The sequence below is a fragment of the Mesoplodon bidens genome, assembly GCF_964165515.1.
Source record: "Mesoplodon bidens genome assembly, chromosome: 3".
NCBI lineage: Eukaryota > Metazoa > Chordata > Mammalia > Artiodactyla > Ziphiidae > Mesoplodon > Mesoplodon bidens.
Window position 1 is genome coordinate 62,051,786 of NC_138178.1, and position 21,236 is coordinate 62,073,021.

At 41.0% G+C, this 21,236-nt stretch overlaps 1 protein-coding gene across 5 annotated transcripts in view; it reads left to right on the forward strand.

Annotated features, from left to right (window-relative positions):
• The first annotated feature begins 10,831 nt into the window (after positions 1-10,831).
• The window catches only part of NEO1 (neogenin 1), a 246,175-nt gene continuing 235,770 nt past the window's right edge, over positions 10,832-21,236 (forward strand). For all 5 annotated transcript variants that reach the window (XM_081229240.1, XM_081229243.1, XM_081229241.1 and 2 more), the window contains exon 1: positions 10,832-11,056. In XM_081229240.1, coding sequence (XP_081085366.1) covers positions 10,927-11,056 — 130 coding nt within the window. In that variant the 5' untranslated portion in view covers positions 10,832-10,926. The remainder of the gene's footprint in view (positions 11,057-21,236) is intronic.

Below are 21,236 nucleotides of genomic sequence, written 5' to 3' on the forward strand. Positions count from 1 at the left end.
ACATAAAGAAAGTAAAATTCAAAGCCAAAGCCATTCAGTAAAGAGTCTAATGTTATTTTGATAAGAGGTGTATTTCAAAATAAAAACATAACAGTAATAAATCCTAAAACATCAAGTAACATATTATCAAGAACACAGAGTAAAACCTGTTAGAAAGAGAAGGGAAAATGAATTATATATCTATAAAACCAAAGAGATTCCATTAAAAAGCTATTTGAATTGGTAAAAAGAGTTCAATAAAATGGTAGGATTAGATAAATACACAAAAATCAATAGGTAGCCTGTGTAACAGCAATAATGTATTAAAATGTGATGAAAAAGGAAATATCATTCCTAACGGCATCAAAAATGCAAAAATGGTAGGAAGCAGACTGGGATGAATACTTGATCAAATTAGTATAAAATTTACTTAGAAGAAAAACCATAAAGAAAACAAAAAATATATACTAAAGGTAAGCATAATGAGGGAGAGTTAGCTGGGCCAGATATTAGAATGTCTTACACTTGCATAGTTAAAACAGTGTGGCATTAACTCAAAATAGACAGATAAATGAACAAGGTAAATAACCTTGAAACAGATCCTGATGTACTTAAAATGTTAATACTGTATATGATAAATGTAACCGCACAAACCAATGTATGAGGAAAATATCATTCAGCAGAGTGTTGGGACGAATGGTGGTTATGGAAGGAGAAAGCAACACACCACCAAAATTGAGTCAATCAGGAATCTGGAAAAGTTATTTGCAGCAAATATGATAAAAGTTAATTTTGTGCTCTTTAAAATCTCATTCAAATCAACAAGAAATCCAAATAAGCAAAGATTATAAAATAGTGTAAAAACTCAATGATGCCACTGCAAAGGTAGGAATACAGATTGCCATAACCCTTTGGAATGTAATTAAGAGTATGTATCAAGAATATGAAAATATTCACACTTCTTGATGCAGTAAATTTTTCACTGGTAAATTATCGTGACAAAATAATTTGAAGAAGTCGAAAGTACTGTAAATTAATCTACTCACTGCAGCATTATTTGTGCTAACCGTGCTCTATAAAATAGCAGCCCTGTCATCTTCTAGCCCCCTTTCCCTGTTTTATTTTTATGGCATCTATTATCATCTGACTTGTTTTTTGCCAGTCTTCCCCGACTAGAATGTAAGCCCCGTGAGAATGTGCCTACTTTTGTTTTTTTTTTAAATAAATTTATGTATTTATTTTTGGCTGCATTGGGTCTTTGTTGCTGCGCGTGGGGGGCTTTCTCTAGTTGCGGCGGGCGGGGGCTACTCTTCGTTGCGGTGAGCTGGCCTCTCATTGCGGGGGCGTCTCTTGTTGCAGAGCACAGGCTTTCTGCTCTCAGCGCGTGGGCTTCAGTAGTTGTGGTTCACAGACTCTAGAGCACAGCCTCAGTAGTTGTGGCACATGGGCTTAGTTGCTCCGCGGCATGTGGGATCTTCCTGGACCAGGGCTCAAACCCTTGTCCCCTGCGTTGGCAGGCAGATTCTTAACCACTGCACCACCAGGGAAGTCCTTACCTACTTTCTTTACTACTGTATTTCCAGGCTCCAGAACCCTGCCCAGCACATAGTAGGAAGTTAATAAATATTTGTGGAATGAATGAACAACTCCAAATGTCCAACAATAAGAAATGGTTTAGATAATAATGATTCACCTACCTAATATAATATTGTGAAGCTATTACCTACATTTTTAAGAATAATAATTTATAACATAGGGAAGTATTTATGATGAAATAATAAGTTTAAGAGAGCAGGATATATATGTAAGGATAACGAATTTTCCTACACTAGTTTCCTACAAAGAAACTAGTTTAAGAAAGTACATATAGAAAAGCTTATAAAGTTTCTTTTTCTATATATGTTATGATTACAAATATAGAAATAGAAACTTTGTGGAGAGAAATAAAAATGGAAGGAGATACAGCTAAACCTTCAGAATGGTGTGGGAAAAGGGAATACAGGTGATTTTCTTCTATTTACTTTTGACATTTTCAGGTGTTCCATAAGATGCATTTCTTTAATATTGGAAAATATGATAAATGCAACAGCAAAAGGGACAGTTTTTAAAATCATCAATGATAAGAGGGTATGATATCAAATTAAAACAATGACAAGCAGGAAAAAGAGAGGAGAAAAAGCAAAAGTGCTAAAAATAAGGAATTATAAGAGAATGTTTTGATTTATTTTAGTATAATTATATAAGTTTGGGCTTAAGCATGTGAAAATCTATAAAGCTGATTATACTTTGAGTCACTGCTTACTTCTGTTACCTAATTACATCACCACCCTTAAGTTCCTCCTATACAGAAAGTCACTGAGTGACTTCTCAAAAATACAGATTCCTATGTCCCACCCCTGGGAGTTTCTAATTCAAGAGGATTGGGGTGAGGTCTAGGAATCTGTGTTTGTTTAAACACAGTCCCTGAGTGACTCTGAGAATACCTGACCTAAGTGGCAGGGAGGCTTTCGCTCCTAGGAGCAGCACTCTTGAACTTCTGGGGTGGAGGAACTTCTCTTACATTTGCCCTTGGGTCACTACTGCTCCTGCAGTGTTGCCCCAGCTGCTATAGTTCTTGGCTGTCCACCTGAAGGTGTGTATGAGAGATCTAGAACCCTCATGCAAGGAGCCAACAGACTGACCCTCCTCTGGCCCTTGGGCCTCCACCTACTGACCCAAACACAGTCCACAGACCTCAACATGATACATCGGCTTAGTGTCACCACTGAGTCAGAACCCCTCATGCTAGTGGTCATTGTCCTGCAGGCTTATTTTAAAATGTTCTGTGCTTCCTCCTCATTGATGCAAGCTCTCATTGCTGACCCTCCATCCTAACCATTTTCTCTATTCCCCTGGAAGTCCCACTGGATGGTAAACAAATGCCTCCACTCCCCCAGTCTCTGCACAGGGACTCCCTCTATCTCCTGCTTTATTTGAAAGCTGACAGTCTCTCCTGAGGCCACTTCTGTGGACCTCATTTGTTCAGATCTCAAGTGACCAGGAGGTGGTGTTAATATTCACCTGGGCCTCCACTGTCATTTCTCAACATTTTGCTTATGTTTTGGGGCAAAAACAAAAAATCCCAAGCAAAATAGGAATTCTGTTTGATTTTGAGAATCATGGCATCCAGGCATCCAGTTCACTGTCTTTTTTTTTTTTTTTTTTTTTTTGGTCATCTAATGACTGACATCTGAGTCACTTCTCAGATATCTTATGTGTAGAGTGGCTTGCACTCTTTCTCTCCACTCCACGCCTAGCATCCTGGGTGACTTCATTGGCCTTGTGGATGACCCATCTCTTGGCGACACTGCCTCTGCTCTCCTCCTTCTCCTTCCCCACCACCTTCAACACCTAGGAGGAGATTGCATGGCAACACGCAGGGCAGGAAATGACCAATACAGAATAGCATTCCCATTGATTCCTTCCTCCCATTGAAACCTGGAAAGAGGCAACTCTCTTTTTGTTTCCCAATTAGTGGTAAGGTTGGGGGTGTCTTCTGTGTGGGAGTTTCTCAGCTCAGGATGGCCCAGGAGGGTTGAGAAAAGGGGACCAAAACACAGGTGACCCTTATATAGAACATAAGCTAAAGGAATAAATAAGCTTCTTGGAGTTTTTAATGTTGCCTACTTCAGCTTCCTAGTGTTGGAGAGCTGTCTGTGCATGTGCCGGGGGTTATAACTTGTAATAAGGAGCCTGGTAATCTCTGCTTGAGTCACTGCTTACTACTGTTATCTAATTACATCACCACTTCTGGTAATCTCTTTTTTTGGCCACTTCAAATCCTTTGTGGAAAGCAGCTTGGTGTGTGTGTGTGTTTATCATATGCAAGCTCAATGCAGGCAACTGGATGGAGCTGAGTCCAGAGCAGTAAGAAAGAAACTCCCAACATTTCCAACACATATGAGTAATGCACCCCAAGGCAATGCACCGAAGACTACTATCTAAAAGTTTCTCGGTTTCCTTAACTCTTCTGAAACAGTAAAGTTCTAGTGTTGAATACATAATCTTCTCTTTTATGCTCCTGCTTCCTTTCTCATACATAGTGCATTTACTCTTTGGTTTTCGTGAGTGCTCCAATTCCTTGACACTCTCCTTTTTATCTTAGTCATTCTGCCCATTTTCGATTTATTTCCTTCCCTATGTAGACTAAACCACATGATTTACCACTTCAATAAATTCACTTTTCAGAATCCTTGAGTGCCTCAGTCCCTTGTCCTTTTGCTTCTTCACCTACTCCTAGAAACTGGGTCATTGCAACCATCTACCATCTCTCTTCTTACCATGCATTGCCTGATGGAGAAAAATCACAAATATATTATTACTACTGATAATTTCAGCTGGGCTCATATATACATATATAGTTCTTTCTCTTAAACCCTTCTGTGACTCTTTCAAACATTTACCACTCTCCTCAAACACCCTACCACAACCCTTCTCTTCTTGCAGCAGATGGCCTTGTTGCCTACTTCACGGAGAATATCAAGCCGCTCAAGGACAAATTTTGTATCTTCTTACAACCCTATTTGCCTATACTCATCTTTTCCTCCTTCTTTTCTGGCTCTTCCCATCCAAGCAAATCCCTTGACCAATATCTAAATTCCCTTCCATAATTAAAAAAATCTTTATATCAACATCAAATATCTATTCCTTAGACAAATGTTTATTAAACACCAGGTACCAGGCTGGGCAATTGAGATATAGTGACAAATAGAACCCAGCTGCCATAATGCCTATTGAATTGTTTGGCACCTCTTTTCCATTAATTTCACATTCCTCCTTTATTTATTTGGTTACAATGGGAGCTGTCATATTACTCCCCGAATGATTTGGAGTGGGCATCTAAACCAAGATTGGCAATCAGTCCCTTCACTGGGAAATTTGTAATTGGGACTGACAGTCAGCATCACACGGCAACAGAGTAACTTGGAAGTTGATGGTAGTGGCCGTTTTCTGTGATGTGGACCAAGACACGCAGAAAGCCATTCTGTAACAAGAGTGAAGCTGAGGCAGATTCAGAGATATGTACAGAGGCAAGGCACTTTCCAAAAGAGGACTTTCTGGGTTCTTTAAGGTGCTCTAGGCTCTGGTTCTATTCCTGAGGTCCGGCTGCATCCTTGCTCTAAGATCCCAGGGTTCTTCCATTAAAATTTCTTTCCACTTAGGATAGTATTTTGTTTTAGGTTTTTGTTTCTTGCAATCAAAAAGCAAGATTCTGTCATTCTTACTGGAAAGCTGGACTGCCTTGTTTTGTGACTGCTGTTTGTTGGAACCCAACCATGTATCCTTTGAGGATAGAATTTTAGAGGACTGGGTAGCAAATGTCAGAATACTGCCTCTTATTTTCAGTCTTCATTAAGGTGTCACGAGAAGGGAACATGCTCAAATACAGCTGAAAGCTGCCTGGAAACCACAAGGCCAGGGTGTAACTCTGTTCTGTGAAGTCCTTTTTGCCTATTGCCAGTTGCCTGAGACTACTGAGGTCAGATAATCACGGGCTTTACTGAATTACAGCTGCCAAATTATCTACTACGCTTTTTCTACAGCTATCAATTATTCCCTTTCTCTCTTGAATCTTCAACACTTCCCGCTATATTTGCTCCTTATATTAGCATTGAAGTCCACAGCCCTCTCAACAAAATCCTAGATTTCACAACTCTTTCTTCCTCCTTCTTCTTCCTTGAAGAAGTTTTTCATACTCAGTGACAAGCTGTAGCAAATCAGGTGGCCTTACTCTCTGCTGTAACTGCACTTACTAAGGTTGTTCATGACCAAATTCAATGGGTGTTTTTCAGGTCTTACCTTACTTGACCTCTCAGGAGCACATGACACTACTGACTGCTCCTGTATTCCTGAAACACTTTCTTTCCTTGGCTTTTGTGATACCATATGCCTCTGGTTTTCTTTTACATGTCTGCTTGTTTCTTTGCAGGTTCCTCTTTCTGTTCTATACTTTAAACATATTGGTGTTCCTCAGGTTTGGTCCTAGTCCTCAATCCTCCTTTCTGTCCTCAACTTTCCTGAGACAATCTCAACCACTTTCTTGGCATTACCATACATACCTGAATATAAGACCAACACCTGCCTTCTTCCAGCACACAATAATCTCTTGAGGGTGTCACCTTATATTCTGACCCTTAAAAAGTCCTTGAATAACAAAATGCTCTTTGGGGGAATACACATTAGCATGCAATGATCTCATTCAATGTTCATATAGAAGTCACCTGACAGAATTGGTAAGAAAGGAAGGAAGGAAATTTAACACAGATTTAGAAATTAGTTCTAGAGAAATTCCTTCACATTTGCAAATATTGGATGTCCTTGTAAACAGGCCTTTGAAAGATGATATGGAAGATGATATGATAGTGAATACAATTACAGGATGAATGATATAATGTGATTAGATACAGCGGCCTGGAATAAAATTCCCAGTGACAACACCATATATAGGGTCAAAAACTTAGGTGGAAGTGAAGACGGCTGTCCTTAAGAACTATGTCAGAGATTCAAAATGTGACCCTGGTGATCATAAATCACTGTGAGGAGTTTCAATAAAATTATTTAAAAAATTACACTTTATATAATATGTAACTTAAAGTATTTAAGTATAATTAAGTTAATACAGTGAACATTATAAGTAGATCCTTGATTATTTCATCTATATCTCTAAAAATTTATACACGCAATTTGACCACAAAGTTTTATTAGGTGGATGGATTTTATTTGGGAAAATGGGGGCTCACCCTGTATTCAAAGGCACCTTATATCTGGGAATATATGGTATAAACTGATGACTCACCTCTCTCTGGCCCAGTTCTCCCTGCTAAACTACAGACACAAATAACAGTTTACTGATATTTCTACTCAAATATCACATAGACACCTTAAACTTGTCCAAAATTAAACTCACTGTGCCTCCAATCTACTCCTCTTCCTTGGTCCCTTCTCAGTGAATGTCACCACCTTCATTCAGTGGCCCAAGCTGAAATCTATCACCCATGTTGCCTCTCTCCCACACACCCCTGTGGTTTCTATCTCTTAAATCTCTCTCTTATCTGTTCGCTTCTCTTAATTCCCTCTGTTTTACTCCAGGCCACCCACATTTCCTCCCCAGACTACTGTTAACAAAAATCTAAACTGGTTTTCTTGGTCTTGTCTCCTTTTACCCTACACTCCTTGAAGCAGCCTGAGTAATCCTTCTAAAATGCAAATCTGATGTCAATTCCCACTGCAGGGGTAGTCAAGTCCTTCCCTTCTTCTTCCACATTCGTCTCATTTTAGAGACTCATGCTGCTTCTCTAATTCCCCAGCCCTCCTCCTCTTTCCTCCCTAGCGCCCCCCCCAACAATTTAGTGAGATTAGATGCTCTTACTATGTTTTCCCACATTCCTTATCTTTCCCTACCATAACACTCTTCACACTTCTTTGTTATAATTGTTTATCTTTCCTGCTAGGCCTGGAACCTTGTCTATATGGCTCACCATTGCATTCCCCTAAGAGAGGGCAGGACCTGAGACATACGAAGTGCATTATAAATATTAAACGAAAGAACCAATAATCTTGTTATCCCAGTACCCAGCATATCTGGCAAATAAGAGGTCCTCAGTAATATTTGTTGAGTCAATAGATTGAACTAAAGATGTGTGATTAACTAAAGCAACGTGTACCAAGCAAAATTAATACTGTGAAGGCTTTGTCCTTAGGGAGCACATATCCTTCTTAACTGGGCTTAATTAGAGATGGCTCCCTAGAACAGGTGGCTTTTGGAAGAGAAAGGGAGAAATAAAAATTCTTACCTAGTGGAATGTAAAGAGCAAATGTAAAAATGTCAACATCTATGCAGAAGAAAATCATGTTCTTAAGACCTGGGTAATTCCTAGTTTAAAACTGCTGTGACTTGGGAGTGTTCTGTACTGGGATCTACTTGTCAAGGAGCTAGCTTTCTTCTCTACCTTGGATACTGGGATTCAGCCAGGGAATCAGCTGCAGAATCTAATTACTGCCAGCAATTAAACACTGAACTATATTGCCTCTCTAAAGTTGAAAAATAATCCTTTCACTATAGAGAATAAGATTCTTACCAAGTTTTAGATTCATAGGCTTTATTAATTTTTATATTATAGTACTTAGAATAAATTTCACAAGAATATTTGCTCTAGTTATTTTTGGCCTGCACTTTGATAACTTACACTAACACAATGGCCAGTCTGTTTTCTTTGCTGTAAAAGTTTCTTTGTGCACTATTCCTTGAACATGGGTCTCACGTTCTAACTTTACTCAGATGAAAAAAAGTGTTAATTTCATGAATAGTTTAATATCACTTTGTAGATTAATAGTTTGGACTACATAAAAATACGTTGGCTAGCCGTATAAATGTGGATTGATGTATTAGTTGGAAATCTTGTTTGGAGAATGAAAATGATAAACAAGATGCCTAAGAAAATGTTTTCTCAGAGATGCCTTACTAAAGAAAGGAGAGGTTAATTACTCCAAATGATGATTTTTAAAGGGAATGTCTACAATGTCCGTTACATTGAAACAAGGTGAAGGATTCAAGTGTGTGTCTGGGTTACTTTACAATCTTACTCTTGAACTGTTATAAAATCTGTAATTTTTAATCTGGGGCTTCATTTATTAGTGGTTTATTAGAGTGGGTTTTGTTAAAACTGTGATTTAAGCACAAGCCAGCAATATACGATTCGGTCACCCTATTTTACAGAAGGTGCTTTAAACTTCTGATTTAATCCTGATACACACAGTGGACTGATAAATTAACTAGAGAGTTCACAAAGGTCATACATGAAAAACAACCTGATTACTTTATTAGCCACAACTCATTTATAAATGCAAGTTTCCTTTTCAAAGTCACATTATGCATTTTATACTTGATACAATGAAAATTTTCCAGACTTAGAAAAGATGACTGAATATTAACATTTGCCAGGCAATTTAGTTTCCAAAGAGCTTTCTCATTAATTACCTCAGAAAACTGAATAATGATGTGATTATTAAAGGTTAATTAAGCAAATACTTGTGAAGTAATTGGGAGGTAATCTATTTCTAATGTAACTGGTCAAGCAGGGGTATTTAGGAAATATTTTTGCTGGTTAACAAGTCTAACCCAAACAAAAAGATATTTAAATTGTTTCCCTAGTGGAAAACAATAAGCCCGTGTCTGCTCTTTTAAGCGTCAATTGTTTCAAAGGGTTCCTGATTCCACCGTTTTGATGGTTTGAGAGGTTTTATGAGGACTCTGAGCTTATCCCTCCCAATGTTACCGCAAACCTCACACTGCTTTCTGCCACTTGAGAATAAAAGAAAATATCTGAAGAAAGTAATTACGAGAAGGCACAGAGGGCTGTGGAAGTCAGAGAACTAGCCATCTACTTGCGGAAAGCAACACATTTTGGTTACTGGGTATACGGTACAGTGAATAAAAATCCAACTCATATTAACAATCGAACATGACTCTCCAAGTGCATAACTAACACAACAAAATTTTCCCAAAATATTTTCCATGGGTGTAACTTATAAGATTTTCAGTATTCTCATCAGCAGTATAACTCCAAACTGCTTTCTCCTAACTTTGGGTAGCCTGGGTGCTGCCCCACGATTACCAAGTGCTTTAAAATCACATCCCTCCTGCTCCCGCTTTACCAGCGAAGAGACGTGATTTCCAGGTACGAAAATGCGAGGTGGCCCGCAAAAGTAGAGGTAAAAGGTCTCAGTTACAGCCCGAGGATCAGCCCTGGGGAGTCATGGGGCTCGGCTTAGGTCCCCGCACTGGCTGGTGGAGTGGACACCGGGCACCTTTGTCTGCGCCCTGCTTCCCTGGACCCGGGCGGAGAGCCGCGGGTGGGGGCGCGGGTCCAGCGGTCCGGGCGGACCCGGCACTGTTCTGGGTAAGCTCGCGGCGAGGGCGGCCCGGCCGGGAAGCGGGAGGTCAGAGGCGGGGCGGCGGGCCCCCTCCCACGGGAGCCGCGCCAGGTCCCAGCAAGAGCCGGGAGGGATCGCTATTGTTTTTTGCTGGCACGTTAAGTCCCCACGCCGACCCTCTGCGCACCCAGGTTTCCTCCCGGAGGCCATTCGGCTTCCTCTGAGGCCCTATATAGGGGCCCTGGGCCCAGGCTGAAAGAGGTGCGCGCCCGCTCCGGCCTCCCGGACAAGCCCGGGCTCGGAGCGCCTCTCGCCCTCAGGTCTCCGTAGCCAGAGGCGTCTGGAGAGGTGAGGCGAGGGGAATTTCTCCCCGGTGCGAGGAGGCTAGGAGGAGGAGGAGAAGGAGGAGGAGGAGGAAGAGGAGGAGGAGGAGGAGGAGGAGGAGGAGGAGGATCCGCTTCTCCGGGGTTTCCCTGACGCCAGCAGCAGCGCTCGACGCGCGCTCCCCGCGCCTGTCCCCGGCTCCGGGGACAAGGGGGAGGGGAGCGTGCCCGCCGCCGCGGCCCGCGAGGCGGCAGCCGGGATTGGAGCGGGGGCGGGCCGCGCGCGGAGCCGAGGGGGTGTGGGCGAGGGAGGCGCGCGCCTGCGCGTGCGCGGGGGTGCGCGCCCCGGGTCCCCGCCCCCCACCCCTGCCGCCCGTGGTCTCCGCCCCCCTTGCGCTGCTGTGTGGAGCCGGAGTCGGCGGTGGGTGGCGGCGCCTGGAACCTGGAGACAGACCCACCTCCCCTCCCCGGAATGTAGTGACTCCCCGCTCTCCGCTCTCCTCCCCTCTCCTCCCCACTGCAGGAGGGAGGCGCCCCCGAGTCTCCCCTCCCGCGAGAGGGGCCGCGCGGGCCGGGCCGGGCCGGGCTGGAGCAGCGGCGGCGGCGGCGGCCGCGGGAGCCTAGCCTGCAGCGAGGGACCGGCTGAGGCGCGCGGGAGGGAAGGAGGCGAGGGCTCCGCCGCGCTGCCGCCGCCGCCGCTCGCGGGGAAGAGATGGCGGCGGAGCGGAGAGCCGGGCGACTCCTCAGCACCTCCTCCTTCTGGCTCTGCTGCCTGCTGCTGCTCGAGCGCCGGGCGTCGGGCGCCGCGGCCGCCAGGAGCGGCTCTCCGCCGCAGTCCCCAGGTAAGCGGCGGCCGCGGGGTGCGGGCCCGGGAGGCGCGGGGTGGGGGTGGGGGCGCGGCACCGGCACCGGCGGCGGCCGCTGCGGTGGTTTTGTTTAGGATCCAGGAGGAAACGTGTAGGAACTTCTCTGCCTCGTCTCGGGTTGCCGAGGAGAAAGGGGGTCGTGCAGGGTAGAGAGTGAAGTGGGCAGGCGGGGGCGCTGCTGGGGGAGGGGCGGCCATGGGGGCGCATCGGGGGCTCCGGGCTATAGTTCTGCGCTTTGTACCCGGAGGCAGGTTCACCCCTCGCCTCCCTCCCCTCCCCCAGGCTCATCCCACTTGTAAGAGTGGGACATTCTTGTGCTCACACAAGCACCAGTAGAGGCCACTACACACCTCATTAAATAAACAATCGTACGGCCAATTCATTAATTTTCAGGAAAGGAAGCGGGAGGGGGGCTTGAACTCCGCATTCCCTGGCCAGGGATTTCCCAGCTGAAGTCGCAGGGAAGCGCTGGTTGATCTCGAGGGACTCCTCGTGCGGGATTTGTAGCCCCGAGGCTGTGGAAGAGAGAGGGTGTCCGAGGGACACGGTTGTCCCCTCATAACCAGTGGTGTTGACTTAACGATGAGGGCGCCTTGGAGAACAGCTCCAAGTGATTCTGTTAGTGTTTCCGTTATGAAAATGCTTCTTCTTTCCTGGGAATTACAACTATATTTACAGCCTGTTAACTGCTCTTAACCTAGGGAATTGTCAAAGCATCGGATTTTAAGTACTTGTACGTTGTTTTCAAGTGGCAATATTTAAGTATATTTAGCTGCAAAAGCCATTTTCAGTTTTTCTATATCATAGATTATTGAAGTCACCTGCATTCCTGTTTACTTAAGGGGACCAATTAACAGAACGCCAAACCTGCCCGTAAGGACCTTACAGTGTAATTGCGGAGCGGGACACACTCAGCAGATGAAGGACAAATTAGCATGTAATCTGTTTAAATTGTTTGACCAAGGTGGTGTATCGTAAAACTTGACAACTTTCACCTACTTGCATGAGATCTGAAATTTCTGTATTTGAAAGTCATCTTGTCAGGCACAGTGGCAGCTTCTATTCACTAAACCATTACTTGTTTTTCCCTGGTTTATATTTAAAATCACACTGCAATGTAATTTGGCTGATAAAAGCTTTCTTTTGATATTCTTACCGAGTATATGTAGCACACGGCTTTTGCCAGTGTTAAATGCTTTAACCCTGAAGTACCAATGGGTATTACCGAAACAGCCACATACAGCTCGGTGCTTTGTGACCGCCTGGAGGGTGGGATAGGGAGGGTGGGAGGGAGGGAGACGCAAGAGGGAAGGGATATGGGAACAGATGTATATGTATAACTGATTCACTTTGTTATAAAGCAGAAACTAATACACCATCGTGAAGCAATTATACTCCAATAAAGTTGTAAAAAAAAAAAAAAACCAGCCACATAAACAATAGTGTTTTAGTATCACACTTGCACGTTCAGCCTGGAGTACACATGTTGGTCCTGAAATGTAGGTAACTGATCCAACCCTTTCTATTGTTGTGGATAGGCAAGAAAAATGTAACTATCTTGGAAGACTCTTATTTAATTTTACATGTAAAATTTTATATGTAGTTCATCCTATTATGTGTGTGTTACTGCTTAAAATTTTGTCAATAATTTTGTAAGTAAAGTGCTAGTAATTTTAGATTAATAAAAATAATAAGTCTCTTAGGAAGTCATAACATCTGTCTCAACATTAATTCAATTGATGGGTTTTTATTTTGTGCTGATGAGAGGTGTAAAGCATGGCTGAAATGTGCACTTTGCCTTCATGTAGTTTGCCGTCTGGCCTGTGGGTAGGAAAGATAGCCATTTAGCCACTAATTATATAGTAATTAAGTTGTTGTGATAAGCACTACTGAGGAGAAGAGTAGGTTTTGAGAAAGCATATACTGCAGGGACCTAACCTAGACTGGGTGTCAGGGTGTCTCAGAAGTGAGATCTGAGTAGGAGTGGAGGTGAGGAGAGTCACAGCTAATTAGTGGTATGGTTGGGTCTAGAGCACGGATCTTCTGATCCTGTGCAGGGTGCTTTCCACAAACCATTCTGCCTCACTGCAAAAGGGAAAGGAATAACTGCAGCAAGGAAGGGTTGGTCAGTTCTTTCGCAAGCTGCAGAGACATCAAGGGGATTGAGAAGGGAGTAAGCAGCAGTGGAACAAGCTGTTTCAATAAATCAGATGTCATTCGTAAGTGGTTTAATTTTTTAATTTCTGTAGAGGGGTAGCTGAGATACCTTTCTGTAGGGGATTACAGTGAATAGGTGGTAGGGTATGGAGATATTTGGTAGTAAAAGGAGAACAATAGGATGTGGGACAATAGGATAAATGGAGTGTTTTTCCAACATTGGGTAGACATGAGGTGGAGGAGAGAGAGAAGGACTGGTGATAGAAAATGGTCAGCAGTGGCAGAGGGTTGGAAATGATTAGGCACATAGTCTGGCTTTAGGAAGCAAGGAGGGGCAGATTACTGAAAAGATATGCAGGGACCTGGGGAAAGATGACATGACAAAGCCACCCATGCATTGCAGGTCTTTTCTAATCAGAGGGAACAGGTTAAGAAATGGTGCTCAGGTGGGATTGGGATGCCAGAATGGAGAACGTTAGGAAGACAATGTGAGAGCTTATTTGAAATCAGTTTGAATTTGAAGTAGACTAGATCAGCTATTTCTACCATTTCAGCATCAATTTTTTGTATCCCAAGAGCAGAAATAGTGAAAAGTTTTAATCCAGTATTGGTTGCTTCTGAGTTACATGAAATATGTAGAAATTGTTTTTTAAAACTTTTCTTAGAATAATCAAATATCCAATTCTCTGATCAGATTGCAAAAGAACATTTGATGTCCTAATGATGCTGAGGCTAGCCTTGACCTAGACTTCAGAGGTGTACTATAGAGGTCATGTAGCTATACTTCTCATTTAAGGTAAGAATCCTCTTGTCAACATCCTGCATAGGTGACTCTATCTGCCTGAATCATTAACTTGATGATGTGATTCATTACCTCACAAGGTAGTCTATTCCTGTTTTGAATAACTTCTTATAGTAAACTTTGCTTTATGTAGTACATTTAACTTTAATTTTCACCCTCCCCACCTTCTTGAGTTTTTTTTTATCTTCTCCTGCCTTTTTTTGGCGTCACCCTATCTCCCGATTCATCTCATACTCCTCTGATCAATTCTTCATTTGTTTTCAGGTTTTTCTTTCATATTCTCATCAAATATTGGTATCTAAGGTTGATCTCATTCTGTATACTTTACTTGTGTTCAGTTGCTACTGTAAGCTAATGACTCTCCTAGTCCACTCTGCTTCACGTGTCACTCTGTAGCTTCACTGAAGAGGTACCTTGCATTACACAAGACCAAAGGTAAACTCATCTTTGTACCTCTTCCCTCATCCCCTCTCTCCAGACAATAACAAACCAATTTCTGGTCCAGGACTCTCACATTGTTTGAATGATTGCGTGGACTTGTCTTCCTTTGTTACCCACCTTGGACATCACTGTTCATCACTCAACCAAGTTGAGATCTAGAAGTCATCCTGGACTCTCCTCCTTCCCTCTTTCCCATAGCCAGTAGTTCTTGATTTTTTTTTTTTTTTTACCTCCTAGATATTTCTCGAATCATCATCACTCCACCTAGAGTAACAATAGTAGCTCTGTAAATTAATCTCTTTATCTCCACTGTTAGCCTCTAGAAGTCTGTCCTCCTGCTAGAATGAACTTTCTTATATATTTTTCTGAGCATGCCACTCTGCTACTTATAAACTCTTAGTTAGTGTTCTGTAGCTTGAGTGTTAGAGTCTGAACTTCTTGGCATGAAGATTGTGAGGCCTTTTGTGTTCCTTATTACAGGCCTCCCACACTCCCAGCTTAAAGCCTCATCTCTTGGCACTTCTAATGTGTACCTGGTGCTCCACCACTCCAGGTTAACTGCAGAGCTTCAGGTCTCCAGGCCTTTGCACATGCTGTTCTTTCTTCCTGGTTTTTTTTTCTTTAAATAAATTTATTTATTTATTTATTTTTGGCTGCATTGGGTCTTTGTTGCTGCACTTGGGCTTTCTCTAGTTGCGGCCAGCGGGGGCTCATCTTTGTTGTGGTGCATGGGCTTCTCATTGCGGTGGCTTCTCTTGTTGTGGAGCACAGGCTCTAGGCATGCAGGCTTCAGTAGTTGTGGCACATGGGCTCAGTAGTTGTGATGCCCGGGCTTAGTTTCTCTGTGGCATGTGGGATCTTCCTGGACCAGGGTTTGAACCCGTGTTCCCTGCATTGGCAGACGGATTCTTAACCACTGCGCCACCAGAGAAGTCCCTTTCTTCCTGTTCATGCCACTTCCCACCTACTCATCTGTTCAGTGCATTTTTTTCTACTAGCCCCCTCCCGCAAAGAGAGTTAGAGTCATCATTCTCTGTGTGCCCATAGCTTTCTGAGTCCTTTTCATCTTGTGTTACTTATTTCTTGTCTCCTCTACTAGTCTGACCCTCTTGAGGATTCGGACTTTTCTTACGTGGTGTAGAAAAGCATCTAGCACAGAGTAGATCCCCATTAATTGTTTATTGAATGAATATTGAATTTCTTTTAACTCCCGGGCCTTACAGCACAAATCTGATTCCTTTATATGATGGTCCTTCACATGTCTGATGACAAAATGTGTGTGTGTGTGTGTTGCTCTCTCCTTCTTTCTAAATTAACCATCCTAATTCCTTCAGCCACTCTTCATCTTACTTAGTTTTTGACCTTTTGTGAGTTCGGTCATCTTCTTCTGGATATGCTGCAATTTTAATATTTATTAGTTTTGTCATCTTTGGAAAGATCAGTGATCATACTAATTGATCTGTAAGCAGAGACTGATGCCCTGCTTTGCCCGCCTAACAGGATGAAGTATAAAGGAGTTCATAGATTTCCAGGATGAATGTTCAAAGGAGATAAGAAATGTGACTGCTTTTGGTAAACCATATGAAAGTTAATATGCAGAATGGTGAAAAAAGACTTAGGATATGGAGGCAGAGGATTTGGATGTGACTCATGGTTCTACACATTTCCATATATCTGTTGGGGGCTATAGGCAGGCAAGAATAATACCTTGTTTACCTAACTGAATTGTCAGAAGAATGAAATGTAAAATTGCTTATAAACTGTAAAGTGCAGTGTCTGTATAGAATGGTTTTAATGTTCTTTTGTGAACTTAAAAATATAGTATAATTCTATTAAATTTTTTGAAAGTGTAATTTTTTTCCAGCAATTGATCATTGTTGGTTTCTTCTTTACGAGTTTTCTCTATGCTAATATAAAATGTAGGGGTAACATTAATCTCATTATGTGGAAGTTCTGTTTATCTATTTCATAGTCTTTCTTGCCAAACCCTTCATTTTATTACTGACTTTTGTGTGGTTGGGAGGTATGTACCATGCCATTGGTAGGCATTTTGGCTTCTAGGTAAAACTGCATCAACAATAAGAGAGCAGTCGGTGGAAATGACTATAGGTAGGATATTATTGACCCAGAGAGCTAATGAGGTGAGGAAAAGTGTTTATGATTTTTAAAAATTGACTTTGTCATGGGACACAAGCCAGTGAAAGAGGATATTAAAATATAACCCCAGTTTTGGATTTGTTTAGAATCAAAGGCGTTTTTTGACTAAAAATTTTGAAAACAGACAAAAAATTTCATTTAGACCCACTGGTATAATTTTGGTATATTTCTTTCTAGTCACTGTCTATATGGCACATCATTTTTATGTTGTAATCATGGTGTATGTACAACCTTATATGTGCATTATTCCATTTTTCTTTGTTGCCGCACTATCTTTAAATCGCCAGTTAAAGTAAGTTTTTTAAAAAAATACTTAAATACATGTTTGTTTGAAGTAAAAAGAAAGTACATAAAATAAAACTTCCACCAACAAATTCCTTTTTTAACCTGTAAATAACCACTGTTAATACTTTTCCTTCTATATTTACATATGTGTGTATAGTTTTATTTTTTACACATAAGCAGGATCATACTACTTATTGTTTTTCAACTTGTTTTTCACTTAATAATGCGTTGGAGATCTTTCCATACCACTGAATACAGATTTTCCTATAATCATTATTTAAAATGTCTGTATACTATTCCAGTGAATGAATATAATATTTTTTTTTTTTTTTTTTGCTGTACGCGGGCCTCTCACTGCTGTGGCCTCTCCCGTTGCGGAGCACAGGCTCCGGACGCGCAGGCTCAGCGGCCATGGCTCGCGGGCCCAGCCGCTCCACGGCATGCGGGATCTTCCGGGACCGGGGCACGAACCCGTGTCCCCTGCATCGGCAGGCGGACTCTCAACCACTGCGCCACCAGGGAAGCCCATGAATATAATATTAATAGTGGCCAATAAAAGTATTTATTGAATACTCACTGAGCTGTAGGCACTGTACCACTCTCTATTACATGCATTTAATCCTTTATACATCCTTGTGAGGAAGATGGTAATATCTCCCCATTCCACAGTTGAGGTAACTGAGTGTCAAATATTAAGTGACTTGTCATAGGCCTCACAGCTCTCATGTGGAAAAGTTGGCATTCAAATCCAGTCCTTTACAGGTCGAAAGCCTATGCTCTTTATTATACTGCATACTGCTGCTAACAATTATTCTCCTTTTATAGATGTTGATGTTGTTTTCAGTATTTTGCTCTAATAAAGAATGCTGTAATGAACATCTTCCCACATGTAGTTTTTCCTTCTGTATTTTGGATTCCCTTGTATAGGATTATTGGTGAAAAGATAATTTGTGTGTGTATGTGGAAGTCAGGGTTCCATTTATTTTAGAAGAGTAATGATACCATTGAGTAATACCATTCATTGACCAGTACTTTTACAATTTCTTCAAGATATTTTCATCTTTAATTGTGACCTTAAGGCCATTATTTTAAAATGCAGGTCCCATAGCTTCTCTGTTTCATCTGTTAACTGAAGGAATTAATTAATAATTAATAGGTAATCTCAAAGGTCCCTTCTATCTCCAAGTTTCTATAACTCTGAAGTCTATAAAATTGAGTGGTAGATTCATCTCAGCTAAATGACTTCTGTTAAGTTTTGTGTTTGAACACTGGTCTCGTTTCTGTTCTTTGATTCAAGAATTACCTTTTGTCATTCTCTAAAGCCCAAGTTACTATGCATCTTTTTTTTTTCTAGTGTGAAGTCGCATATGATTGGGAAAATCTTTTAAATTGCCCGTAAATGATCGTGTATGATTTTATTTTATATGTGTAAAAATAGCTTTAGGGCTGATTTCAAGAAATAAAGCTTCAATGTTAAGCAGTTGTGAGATATTTTAAGTTGCAGTACTACTTGAAATATACTTACTCTTAGGCTTATAACGGATGTAAAGTAAACTGGCAAGGTTACTGATCTAGCTGATATTTTGATTCTGCCTTCGACTTCCTTATGTAAAGAAAGGAGAGAGAGAGGTAGTGAGTGGTTTTATATATCCTATTTTACTAAAATCAGTACTTGAGTTCTTCTTATTAAGGAGTTAGCAGTTGGGCAGTCTGAATTTCAGATTGTGTCTTTGTTTTTCCTATTAAAAAGAACCATGAGAAATAACCTCCTGTTAAAAATTTGTTTTTGAAGTATAGTTGATTTACAAGGTTGTGTTAATTTTTGGTGTACAGCAAAGTGGTTTATTTATACATATATATTCTTTGTCATGTTCTTTTCTGTTATGGTTTATTATAGGATACCCTGTGCTATATAGTAGGACCTTGTTGTTTATCTATTTTATGTATAGTAGTTTGTATCAGCTAATCCCAAACTCCTAATTTATCCCTTCCCATCCCCTTTCCCCTTTAGTAACCACAGTTTGTTTTCTATGTCTGTGAGTCTGTTTCTGTTTTGTAAATAGGTTCATTTGTGTCATATTTTAGATTCCACATATAAGTGATACTATGTTATTTGTTTTTGTCTTTCTGATTTACTTCACTTAATATGATAATCTCTAGGTCCATCCATGTTGCTGCGGATGGCATTAAGAAATAACCTCCTTTAAGTTTGTTTTATGGCAAGAATGTTTACATTTAATTTTGTAGTAAGTCGGATAGTTCTTGTATAGCCAAAACTAGAAATTTAGGTAATTTTGACTAGTTGCAAATATGTTATCTTTGAGGTATAATTATGCACAAAGCCATGCACTGTGGAGATACTAAGATGAATTGGACATGTTTTCTATCCTTGGTCTAATAGCAGAGATAATAACTTAATTTGGAGAGAGAAAGTGTAATTACTGCTGTAGGTAGAGAAACAAATTCTGGAATCATTGTGTTACTATTAATCAAGTAATAGTACTACTTTTCTCATAATTTTGGTTCTATGTCTTTAAGAGTAGTCCCAACTTAGTTTTAACAGGTCAGTAGACTAGAACTCTCAGAGGGAGTTATTTTTCATTTCCTCTGTGTGAAATGATTACTGGAATGTTTGAATATATGAGAATGCTAATAATGGAGCCATCTGGGGGTGCAGCTACTTCCATGTCTTCAGGAAATCCGGAGATTGATCGTACAGGTTTTCAGGATTTATTACTGGTCAGTAATAGCCAGTAAAACTTACTGAGGAGTCCTGAGCAGAGTGAATTTTTAAAGTGATACGACATGGAAACTGAATACAGAACATTTGTTTTTCAGGTGCAAAGTAAATGAGTAAAAAAAAAATTTACCAGGAAATATCTTTATGTGTAAGGTCTAGTTAAGATGATAGCATTATCATATACAAATTCAGGGAATAGAATAACAAATTATAAGTCTTATTTATAATTTTTATTCATAGCATGACTTTTAATGTAAAAACTAAAATTTGAGGATCTTTTTGGTTAATAGTTGAAAGCTTTTGGTTTGAAGTTGGGTTATTAGTAGTTTTAAGTTTACACAGTGTTGTGTGTCCAGGAGATTGTATGTATACTTCCTATGGCGATAACCCCTTTATTAATAGCACCCCACCTACATAGAACTCAACCATCATGCACCCTCACCTCCAGAACATAACTAAAGACTAGGGAATAAGAGAAATAATTTTCAAAGTCTGTACATTGAAGTAAATAAGTTCCTCAGAGTCCCAAAAGTCTTTATTTAGAGCCTATTTATCTTTAATTCATATGTAGTTCTAACAAACTGTATTATTTCTAAGTTGATAGTTGATCAGAAGTGGTAGAAAGACTGTCTTGAAATGCCCCCTAACAACAGCAATTAGTCACCTTTGTAAGGAATAAGATTTAAAATAAACATAAGAACACAGAGATCTTCCTTAAACAGAAATGGTTGTCTCAGCCAGGTTGAGGAAAGTTTCTTTTCCTCTCCATCACTGCCAATGGGTATTTCCTGCCCCTGGCCATTTCTTTTGCCCCTCCTCCTATAGATACATTTGCTATCTGGGAAGAAATATCTTCCCTCAGAAATCTCTGGAGTCCCATCTCACCTCAAATTAGTGTGAGTCCAGGCTGACACTTGAGGTGGGAGAAAAGGAGATATGAATAGGAAAAGAGGTGAGGTGCCAGGGCAGGGTTCCTTCTCTGCTAGTCCCTACCCCTCAAAGCCATAGAATTTCTCTATTAGCAGCATTTTTTTAAACATCTTTATTGGAGTATAATTGCTTTACAGTGGTGTGTTAGTTTCTGCTGTATAACAAAGTGAATCAGTTATACATATACATATGTTCCCATATCTCTTCCCTCTTGCGTCTCCCTCCCTCCCACCCTGCCTATCCCACCCCTCTAGGTGGTCACAAAGCACCGAGTTAATCTCCCTGTGCTATGCGGCTGCTTCCCACTAGCTATCTATTTTACGTTTGGTAGTGTATATATGTCCATGCCACTCTCTCGCTTTGTCACAGCTTACCCTTCCCCCTCCCCCATATCCTCAAGTCCATTCTCTAGTAGGTCTGTGTCTTTATTCCTGTCTTACCCCTAGGTTCTTCATGACATTTTTTCCCTTAAATTCCATATATATGTGTTAGCATACGGTATTTGTCTTTCTCTTTCTGACTTACTTCACTCTGTATAACAGACTCTAGGTCCATCCACCTCATTACAAATAGCTCAATTTTGTTTCTTTTTATGGCTGAGTAATATTCCATTGTATATATGTGCCACATCTTCTTTATCCATT